Source organism: Peromyscus maniculatus, chromosome 7 (assembly GCF_049852395.1).
Source record: "Peromyscus maniculatus bairdii isolate BWxNUB_F1_BW_parent chromosome 7, HU_Pman_BW_mat_3.1, whole genome shotgun sequence".
NCBI lineage: Eukaryota > Metazoa > Chordata > Mammalia > Rodentia > Cricetidae > Peromyscus > Peromyscus maniculatus.
In genome coordinates this window covers 47,746,094-47,757,444 of record NC_134858.1, presented here as the reverse complement: position 1 = coordinate 47,757,444, position 11,351 = coordinate 47,746,094, and the positions used below count along the sequence as shown (strand labels likewise).

The following is an 11,351-nucleotide window of genomic DNA, read 5'->3' as shown; positions in this document are numbered from 1 at the left end:
CTCCGGGCTGCTTTACCCTTCTTCGGCGAGGGGCGGGACTCGCTGCATAACTGTTTCCGGGTTGCTGGGTGACCTTGAGCCCTCCTGAGCGACATGGCGGTTCTCTTAAAGCTCGGTGTCCTCTGCAGTGGCCAAGGAGGCCGAGGTGAGGTGTCTTAGCCAAGAGAGGTCCCTGCTGCGGCCTGGAGCAGGGGGAGGGAAGGAGCGAGGGCTCGACCGCCGGGTGGTGGGGCGTCTGGAGAGGAAGGGACTTCCTCTTCGGCCCCCGGGGCGCCTGGATCTGCGGACGCAGCCCAGACCGCTGTAGCCCAAAGGCCCGAGTGTGTCCCTGGCGGCGGCTCTCCCCGGCTGGTACTTGCAGCCTCTGGGCTGCGGCGGGGCTGCCGGGCTAAGGTGTTTTCACAGCCTCCTGTTTGAGTGTGGGTGGAAGGAATCAGTTTGATAATCTTGTGTTTGGAGACAGCGGCTTTCTGTGTAGTGCCATCGTTCCTCGAGCTAGCCATGTAGACCAGGCTAACCTAGAGCTTGCCAGGAGACTCCTGACTGGTTCCTGAGTGCTGGCCTGACAGCCATGTACCGCCACTCAGGGCTTCGATAATCATCTTAACCAGGCATTTTGGTGATACAAAACGCTTCAGAGGCTGGTATAGAAACACGAATAAAACAATTTCTACCCTCACAGAATTCGGGGGTGCGGAGGGGCGTGGTACAGATAGTGTAAAGCAAAAACCGTTGTGCTATATGGACATTGTTAATATGAGTCCAGAGAAAGTTTGGGGTGATTGTTTTGGAAGGACTAACCTGTCTTCGTTCTGCAGAGAAGTACATTATAGTTAGCAACTGAGCGCAGCAAAAGCAGCGGTAAAGGGAAAGAAAGATGCGCAGTGTGAGATAAAGTGGAACAAATAAAATAATATTTCGAAAGCCAGAGTATGAAGTTAGCCTAGAAAGGCGAAATAGAACGAAATCACAGCATTTATTTATTCTATTCCGAAGTTACACTTTTTCTTTATTGCCCAGGTTGGCAGTAACATTGAACGGCTTGATAGGTTTGCAGTCTAGGTTTATTTTTGTTGTTGTTATTATTTCTTAGGCTGGCCTGAAACTTGCCCTGGCCCAGCCTCCTAAGTAGCTGATGTGCACCACCTTGCCTGGCAGTCTTTTTCTTTTGAATTCAGCGTCTCATGCATGCTAAGTAATTGCCCTTTTGCCAAACTATATGCTCTCAGCCTAACTTACTGTTTAGTAATAGTGTAGTAGATGGCCTTGATGGAAATAGATCAGGTGTAGAGGCAAGTCGTGGAGATGAGATAAGGCACTATTGTGGTAGACCAGGCTGGGGAAGTCCTGAGCGTGGAAGGTACAAGGAAAAGGAGGCAGTCTCAGGAAATGTTAAGGAGACATGTCAGTAGGTTTGGTGACTTCTAGGAGGGAAATCCCTGACTGGCTATTGGCTATTCCTGGATTTCTGGAACAGACCATAGTAAGTATTAAAAACAAGTTCCACGGTTGAATGGTTGGGAAGTACAGATGATTTGGGTACCATTTCACAGAAGCAGGGAAAGAGAAGGAAGAAAGAGCAGGGGCAGCTGAGGTTACCTCCAAAGTTGTAGAATGCTTGCACAAGCCTGTGATTCTAGAGCGTGGAGGTGGGAGGATCAGAAAGTTCAAGGTCAGGGGCAAGGAGAAAGAGTGAGGCAAGTCTCTGAGTTAGAAGCCAGCCTGGTCTGCATAGAGTTCCAAGCCAGCCAGTGCTACAAAGTGATACATACACTCTGTTTCAGAAAACAAACCCCACCTCTGAGAGAGAGAGAGAAACTATTAAGTTATTTTTTTTTTTGTATGCAATTAGCATTCTTGGAGCTCATTAAACCTTTGCATATGTTGCCTGGTTTTGAGCAGTGTTATGAAGTAAACGCAGTTTTTGACTGTGCTGGCTAGTTTTTGCCTACTGGATATAACTTAGAGTCACTTGGAAAGAGAGAATTTAACTGAAGATTTGCCTCCTTCAGATTGACCTTTGGCCATGTCTGTGAGGAACTGTCTTGATTGATAGTTGATGTGAAAGGACTCAGCCTACTTTGGGCAGCACTATCCTAGACACTTGTGCCTGGGCTAGGTAAGGAAGCTAGCTGATTGTGAGCTGGGGAGCAAGCCAGTAAGCAGCACTCCTCTGTGGTTTCTGCTTTGCTTCCTACTTGATTTCTTGCTCTGATTTCCCTCAACGATGGACTGTGACCTGGAAGTGCAAGCTGAAATGAACCCTCTCTTCCCCTAAATTGATTTTGGTCATGGTATTTATCACAGTTACAGAAAGCAAACCAGAACATTCTCCTTCTGCAAATGAAACTGAACCTTAGAGAGCTGTTTGACTTAACTGCTTGTCATCCTGTGGGTAATCTGTGATGTAGCTGGGTAAACATCAGTTTGTCTTTTTAACCAAGAGGTGGGATCAAAAGGGAGGGGTTCGGGAATACACAGTGAGATTTGGTCTTGAAAAGGAAGAGGGCGCTAGGTGAGCTTTCTCAACTAAGTTGAATATCTTGAGGGCAAAGACTTCTGTGCTTATCTTTCTTGCTCCATTGTGAAACACAGTGTTGATTGCAGTTAATACTAGATAACTAGATGAGTAAATGAAGGAACAAGAGACCACCAGGTTTTTAATAAATGAAATCCAAGAGGCCCTTTTACACATGACTCATTAGTAGGAGTCTGCAGATTTTTGTTGTTTTTAAGACAGGGTCTTGTGTCATCCCATGCTGCCCTCCAACTCCATATGAAGGTGAAGGTGACCTTGAACTTCAGCTCCTGTTTCTCATGGGCTGGGGCTATATGTGGTGTTAGAAATAGCCTCATTCATGCAAGTAAACAACTGAGCTACATCCCCAGCACAGACTTCTTTTTTCTTTTTAAAAAAAGGTTTGGGACTGGAGAGATGGTTCATCGGTTAGGAGCACTGACTCCTTTTCCAGAGAACCTGCCTTCTCCTCCCAGCACCCATATGGTGGCTCATAACTGTAACTCTAGCTCTAGGGGAGGTGTGTAACGCCACTTATGGGGAAGGATGTCTGTGGGCACCAGACATGTACATGGTACACAGACATACATGTAAGTAAGACACTCATACGTGTAAAAATAAATCCTTTAAATAAAGTTTGTCCTTTAAAGAAGTAAGTCCTTTTTAAAAAAAGTTTGAGTGGCATGCTCATGGTAGTTTAGGAAGCCTGTCGGTCCTGCCAGGAAGTGCTCACGCTCTCTGTCTTTCTTTCTCAGCTCTGTTACTCCGAAGCCGGGTGGTGAAACCTGCTTCTGTCTCAGCATTTCTCCAGGACCAGCCTACCCCAGGATGGCACGGCACACAGCACGTTCACCTGTCGCCAAGGCACCACTGTAGGTCCTCTCTGTCGACGCTCTGTGAACAGTTTCATTTACTGTTTTAGGTGTAGGGTCTTCTGCCTGCGTGGGTGTTGGATTCCGGGCACTGGAGTTCAGACAGCTGTGGACTGTCACTGGTGCTTCAGCCATCTTCACCTGGGCTGACCGTCACACATTTGGCGGGCCTCGGTGTCTCTCCGGGAGGCTCTCCTGTGTGCTAGTAAATAAAGACCTAGCTCACACCCCTGGGCAGACAGTGCAGACATAGTGGTGCCTTTTGTGTTCGCAGAGACTCTTCTGGCCTAACTTCACTGTCAGGGAACACCTCTGTGGAAAGTCTGTTCAGTGTAGCTAGTTACTGGTTTGTTTAGCCAATGGAGAGGAGCCTGCGTTAAGTCTTACCTTGTGGACTGAATCGTGGATTTATAGCTGGAATTTTTTTAGGTTGATTAAAACCATGCGGAATCTCCTAGATAAATACTGTGTGGATATTCACATTAGACGATATGAACATGAATAATGAGTTAACTGTATTTCCATTTTTTTTCTTTTGTTTTTTGAGACAGGGTTTCTCTGTGTAGTTTTGATGCCTGTCCTGGATCTCGCTCTGTAGACCAGGCTGTCCTTGAACTCACAGAGATCTGCCTGTCTCTGCCTCCTGAGTGCTGGGATTAAAGGTGTTGCCAGCACCACCCGGCTGTATTTCCATTTTTTTTTAAAGATTTATTAATTTATTATGTATACAGTATTCTGCCTGCATGTGTCCCTGCAGGCCAGAAGAGGGCACCAGATCTCATTATAAGTGGTTGTGAGCCACCATGTGGTTGCTGGGAATTGAACTCAGGACCTCTGGAAGAGCAGTTGGTACTCTTAATCACTGAGCCATCTCTCCAGCCTCTGTATTTCCATTTTTAACGTCCAGAGAGAGAAATACTTATTTTGTCCTGGCTGGTCTGAAAATTGCTTTGTAGTCCAGGCTAGCCTCACACTTGCAGTATTCTTCCTGAAATCATGTTTTTTTATTTGCCTTTTTGTGGTTTGTGAATTCTTTTGAGGTAGTTCTCCCATTGTAGCTGGCCTAGTACTCAGTATGTATTCCAGACTGGCACAGTCATCGTGCCTCCGCCATCTTGGGGCTGAGATCAGTATTTGTAAATTGTCTTGGTTTTTATTTTTTTACCTTTCAATCCTCCCCAATTCTTAAGTCAGCCACTTACAGTTACATCTGAGTGATGAGAGATTAGAGCTGTTGGGTTTTTCTGCCTTTGTTAGATTTAGCAGACTGGTTCTGAAGTACATGGAATTGAAGAAATTTCCCAAAAGTTGTATGCATAGGTCTTAATGTGTATGCCCATGTGCATTTCTCTGAGTAGGAACTCCATCCTTTTGTCGGGTTCTCTAAGGAGTTTAGAGCTTCTTAGAAATGCCTAGAGCCGTTGGGCGGTGGTGGCGCACGCCTTTAATCCCAGCACTTAGGAGGCAGAGCCAGGCAGATCTCTGTGAGTTCGAGGCCAGCCTGGTCTACACAGAGTTCCAGGATGGCTAGAGCTGTTATACAGAGAGACCCTGTCTCAAAAAACCAAAAAAAAAAAAAAAAAAAAAAAAAAGAAAAACTTAGAGCCTGTGTTGTTTTCACCTGTCTAAAATCAGCCTTTGTGTCTCATGTGTTTTTCACTGCATTGCAAAGGGCAGAAGGACTATACCCTTAAAAGGTATCCTTAGACCTGTGCTTCTCTTTCATTTGGCTGGTTTAAGCTGTTTTTAGAACATACTACATTTTTTCCCCAAAGATTAGAGTTATTAGCATTTTATTATTAGTTATTATTATTTTAAAGAGGTACATTAGTGATCACCAAATTACATCCATGAGATACCTGTTTCACTGAAGCCCAAGACTGCCTTAATTCCACAAATACTTAGCCTGCCTTCTGGCCTGTGAGAAAGTGTGTTTTGTGCTCAGAGACACAAAGGCTATGCCATGTGATTTGTGTTCAAGATGGATCTTCTGTGTATGCTATTTATCATTCTAACTGTTTGAGTAGTCATGTGATAGGTTGAAGTTTTCTTTCTCAACTCCATGAATCTCCTCTTTTTTGTAGCTGGTTCCAAGGCTGCATCTCTCCACTGGACCAGCGAGAGGGTTGTCAGTGTTTTGCTCTTGGGCCTGCTTCCAGCTGGGTACTTCAGTCCCTGCTCTGTGGTGGACTACTCCCTGGCTGCAGCCCTCTCCCTGCACAGTCACTGGCAAGTACAACAGCCCCTCTGCATTGTCTGCTTGGTCTGTTTGCTGCAAGCCTGTCTGTCTGTTTATGAAGAAAACACTGATTGAAATTCTCAAGACTTCTAGAAAACTTAAAAACACACAAACAATTAATAGTGATCAAATAAATCTGGGTATGTGGGTAGTTTATTAATGTTTTTGAGTCAGGTAGCCCAGGCTAGCCTTAAACTTGAAATTGTCTTGACTCAGCCTCAAGTGCTAGGATTACATATATCTACTTCTGTCTTAACTACTTTTCTGTTGCTGTGAAGACACTATGACCAAGATTTTATTCGGGACTTACAGTTTCAGAGGGTGAGTCCATGACTGTCATGGTGGGGAGCGTGACAGCAGGCAAGTACGGCTCTGCAGCCATAGCTGAGAACTCACATCTTGATCTGAAAGTAGGAGGCAGAGAGAGAGCACTGGTAATGGTGAGAGTCTTTTGAAACCTCAAAGGCCCCCCCAGTGACACCCCCAGCAAGGCCACACCTCCTAATCCTCCCCAAAGAGTTCCACCAACTGGGGACCAAGTTTTCAAATATGTGGGCCTGTGGAGGCCATCTTCATTCAAACCACCACAACCAGCATGCTCTGCATGTATCTTGCTTGTTTGCTGTCTTAATTTTAATAATCTTTGTAGGCAGTTTGAACTAGTGTTTGTAAAGCCGAGTTCCTGATTGTCTCCCAATCTGTTCCTCCTGTATCCTTTTTTTTTTTTTCCTCTTTGAGACAGTGTCTTTTGAGCCAAGAATGACATTGAATTCCTGATCCTCCTGTCTGCACCTTCCATCCTGGGGTCACAGACCTGTGTCACCAAGTGTAGCCTTTCTCCTGTACACTTTTTTGAGATGGGGTTTCACTCTGCAGCCCCGGCTGACCTGGAACTTAGTAGGTGGTCTAGGCTGTCCTTGGACTCAGAGAGACCTCTGCCTCCCTTGTCCTGGGATTGCAGGTGTGCACCACCACACCTGACTCTTCCTCGTGCTGTGTCAGTTGCTGTCATTCCAGTGTGTTCTGACTTATTCAAGCCCCATATCTGGTCACCATCCTCGGCTGCAGCAGTAACCTCTAAATTGACCTCCTTTGTGTTTGATGCCAATACAGCAGCCCCCGTGATCCTGTTAAAATGGATAAGTACTCTCTTTCAAAACCTCTATCTCATTTTGCTCAAACTAAAAGAATTCTTAAAGTTTTGTACAGACTCTTTATGTAGTATTAGATGTCTAGTAGTCCTATCTGTTCTAGGGAGCTGAAGCAGGAAGATTGCTAGTTCAAAGTCAGTCAGGACAACAACAGTGAGACCTTGTCTCTGTTAAATGCTTGAAATTCAGCCGGGCGGTGGTGGCGCACGCCTTTAATCCCAGCACTCGGGAGGCAGAGCCAGGCGGATCTCTGTGAGTTCGAGGCCAGCCTGGGCTACCAAGTGAGTTCCAGGAAAGGCGCAAAGCTACACAGAGAAACCCTGTCTCAAAAAACCAAAAAAAAAAAAAAAAAAAAAATGCTTGAAATTCCCAAGTGTGGTGGAACACATCTGTAATCCCCACATTTACTGAAGTAGAAGAATCAGTTTGAGTTCAAGGCTAGCTTGTGCTATATAGTGAGTTCAGGTTCAGCCTGGGCACCAATGTGAGACCCTTTTTCAACAAACCAAAATAAAGGGTTGGAGAGGTGGCTCAGCAGTTAAGAGCACTGGCTGCTCATCCAGAGGACCTGGGTTCAATTCCCAGCACTTACATGGCAGCTCACACCTGTCTGTCCAGGGCTTCTGACACCCTTGAACAGACATGCATGCAGGCAAAATAAAATACACTGAATGAGCCTTTAATCCTAGCACCTGGGAGGCAGAGGCAGGCGGATCTCTGTGAGTTCGAGGCCAGCCTGGGCTACAGAATGAGTTCCAGGAAAGGCACAAAGCTACACAGAGAAACCCTTACTCAAAAACAAACAAACAAACAAAAAAGAATGTAAAATAAAAAGAAATATATGTATAATCGATTTAAATATTATATAGATACACACACACACACACACACACACACACACACACACACACACACACACGAAACCAAAATAAACAAAAGACTGCCCTGAGAGTCTTTAACACCCACCACCACCGCCTCCACCACCATGTCCACCTTCTCCACCTCCTCCACACACACACCTCTCATTTCCAGCTGCTTCTTTCAGGCACACTGGCTTTCTTACTGTTCTTGAGATGTGCTGGGGACCCTGCACTCCCTTTGTGTTCTGTCTGAAACTATCGCTGGTTATGTACTCGGCTTGCTCCCGTCGTAGATGTTTAACACTGCACTCAGCAGAGCCTTCCCTAACCACTCACTCAGTTCTCACATTTGTCATCTTTCCGTTGTTTTTCTTAGGAGCACTCACGACCTCCTCGTGTTAGATCATCTGTTTACTATTTACTATTTGTACCTGTGTCCTTCCTCCTCTTCCCTCCTATAATTAAGTACAGATACAGAGCTGGTCAGGTAGCTCAGTTGTTACAGTATTTATCTAGCATTTGTGATGCCCTGTGTTCTCTCCCCACCTTTCCAGGCATGGTGGTGCTGCCTGTAATCCAGCACTTGAGGAGGCAAAAGGATCAGAAGTTCAAAGTCATCCTTAGCAGCATAGCAAATTTGAGACCAGCTTGGGATACATAGCAAGATCTCATTTCAAAAAACAAAACCGTAACAACAAAAAAGAAAACAAAATGTGTCTGCATTAAAACTTACACAAGAATGTCATAGCACATTATTTAAATTAGTTAAAAGTGAAAACCATCCCCGTGGCCAAAATAGAATATAGAGTATTGTACAGCCACATAAAGGAGTGGGGTACTGAGGTGTGCTGCAATATGGATGAGCATTGAGAGCAAAAGCATGCTAAAAAAACGTATGACACAAAGGGAATGTCCTGCATGGTTTTATTTATATGAAATGCCAGATTAGGCAAATCCATAGAAACAAGGAGATCAGTGATTGGGTATTGAGTGGGCTAATCACTAGTGCTTCTTTTTGAGTGTGTGAAAATGTTCTAGAATTAGTGATGATAGTTCACAATTCTGACTAGACTAACAAACTGAATGGTAAACTCTTAAAAAGGTGAAATTTGGCCAGGCACCAGTGATGTACCCCTTTAATCCCAGCACTTGGGAGGCAGAGCCAGGCGGATCTCTGGGTTCAAGGCCAGCCTGGTCTACAGAGCGAAATCCAGGACAGCCAGGGCTACACAGAGAAACCCTGTCTCAAAGAAAAACAACAACAAAACCCCCACAGAAACAAACAAAGAAAGCCACCTGCTGTGGAAATGTAAAGTCAGGTCACTCCTTGTTTAGGATACTTGGTGCTGAAAACCTGGTGTTTCCTTGGACACTGCAGTCTGCCCTGCTTTGCTATGGTTTTTTCTTGACTCACAGACTCCAGCCTCATTAACTTCCTCACTGCTCCTCAGAGATGCCAGGGTCCTTGTCACTTCCGTTTGGGTGTTCTCTTTCAACTCACCCTTCCTAAGGCGTTTCCTCATGCTGCATATGTAGTTACCTTTTTCTGTTTCACTAGAATGTCTGTTTCTAAACAGGGGGAGCATCCCGTTATCTATTGCACCCTTAGCATTGGTGACATGTTCTGGCATACAATACCTGCTTAGTAAACTCTGCAGGAGTGAATACTGTAGAAGAGTTTACAGACAGAGGAGCATTTAGTTACTGTCTAAGGGCTCTGGAAATTAAGTCCACAGGATGAGTTCTCTTTATTACATGTTAGCAACTCTCGATTATATTTTGGTTTCCACTGTTGTTGGTTTTTTGTTTTTTTACCATGAGTTGCTTTGACTACTTATCTCAAGCATAGAAATATTTCCATCTGTGAAAGTGGTCACACAGAATCCCTGGAAGAGGCAAACAGTTACTGGAGTTAGAGATAAAAAAGACTGTGTTTTGAGTCTGACTTTTGGGGTGAGTGGGGTCATGACTTGTCTGTATGTCCTCTAACTGCCCTGTGCTGTGACTTTCTTCTCTTTAGGGGCCTTGGACAAGTGGTGACTGACTACGTTCATGGGGATGCGCTGCAGAAGGCTGTCAAGGCAGGCCTCTTGGGACTCTCGGCTTTGACCTTTGCTGGGCTCTGCTATTTCAACTACCACGACGTAGGCATCTGCAGAGCGGTTGCCATGCTGTGGAAGCTCTGACCTCTTCGGTCAACACCTTAGATTGTATGCCTCTTTGCCTCTGCTCTGTCGATGCCAATCAGCTCACAGTGAGGGGGAAATGAAGGATAAGTCCATTGGTGGGCAGAATTTCTTGTAATTACATGGTTATTTTCAGAATTCATTTGTTGAGGAAAAGGTTTGAGAGGAGTTAAGTTCAGCTAGTCATGAGTCTGGGTTCCATAGTCCACTGCGTTGGTGGCTTCCTGCTCCCAAGACCCACGGTGTAACTGCACATTTCATGAACTCATGTTGCCTTTAACTACCGTTTCTTGAGGAGAGTTCAGTTCTTTCCTGTTGGGATAAAAGGAGACTTCTCTACTTGAACTGGGAGGGAGGACTGTTCATTCGTGAGTCATAGACTTGGCATGAAATTGGAAAGTCTTCCATTTGGAGCTCTGTTCAGTTGGCACCAGCTGTTGAACATCTGGGGAACTTCAAATCAGAGATGCTGATATCTCCAATTACTAACTTTTCTTAAGTCTTGGGAAGGAATTCAAGGAAAGGTGAATTTAAAGAAGTTCGGTTTAGGGAGTTCTCCTTTGTGGGTGGGTTAAAATATGATAGATTCCAAACAGGCTTACTCTTCAGATAAGTGTCCCTTGTGCAGAAATAAGCTATCCATAAGTAAGAGACTGAGTACTAAAGTGTTTTTCCCACTGTGGGAATCGCTCATAAGAAATCAGACTCTGAAAAAGCAAAATTTTTAAATAAAATATTATATAATGAATATACATTGTACTTTTTTATGTGCTAGTATTCCATGGTGTCTGGTCTTTTGGAAGCTTTGTTTTTTGAGATAAGAGTCTTACAGGCCTAATCGGATCTGGAACTCTATAAGTAGACCAGGCTGGCCTCAAACTTGGGCAGTCTCTGCCTCCCGAGTGCTGGAGTTACAGGTATCAAGTGCTAGGGTTATAGTTGTGAACCACAAAACTCACTTGTTTTCTTTTATTTTGAGATGGTGTCTTAGTTTGTTGCTCAGGCTAGCATCAAAGTCCTGGTCTCAAGCCATTCTGTCTAGTCTTCTGAGCTGTATATTGCCTTGCCTGGCTCTAGTTTTAGTCATTAAAACTGTTGTGTCCCTGCCGGCGATGGTGGCATATGCCTTTAATCCCAGCACTCAGGAGGCAGAGGCAGGAGAATCTATAAGAGTTCAAGACCAGTCTGGTCTACAGAGCCAGTTCCAGGATAGGCTCTAAAGCTATACAGAGAAACCCTGCCTGGAAACAAACAAACAAACAACCCCCCCCCCCAAAAAAAAAAAAAAAAAAAAAAAAAAAAAAACAGAAAATAACAAAAAAAACCCTGTTACGTCCCAGCACTCAGGCAAAGGCAGGCAGATTTCTGTGAGTTCAAGGCCAGCCTGGTCTACCAAGTGAGTTTCAGGACAGCAGGGCTACACAGAGAAACCCTGTCTCAAAAAACAAAACAAAAAACTCTTATACACTGGGCAGTGGTGGCACACACCCTTAATCCCAGCAATTAGAAGGTGGATCTCTGTGAG

At 44.8% G+C, this 11,351-nt stretch overlaps 1 protein-coding gene across 1 annotated transcript; it reads left to right on the top strand.

The window, feature by feature from the left end:
• Position 1: 1 nt before the first annotated feature.
• Sdhd (succinate dehydrogenase complex subunit D) lies at positions 2 to 10,574 on the top strand. Its single transcript, XM_006972351.4, has 4 exons — positions 2 to 145; positions 3,274 to 3,390; positions 5,475 to 5,619; positions 9,661 to 10,574. Exons 1-4 carry the CDS (start codon positions 94 to 96, stop codon positions 9,824 to 9,826), a joined length of 480 nt encoding a protein of 159 aa, XP_006972413.1. The 5' UTR covers positions 2 to 93; the 3' UTR covers positions 9,827 to 10,574.
• Positions 10,575 to 11,351: the final 777 nt, after the last annotated feature.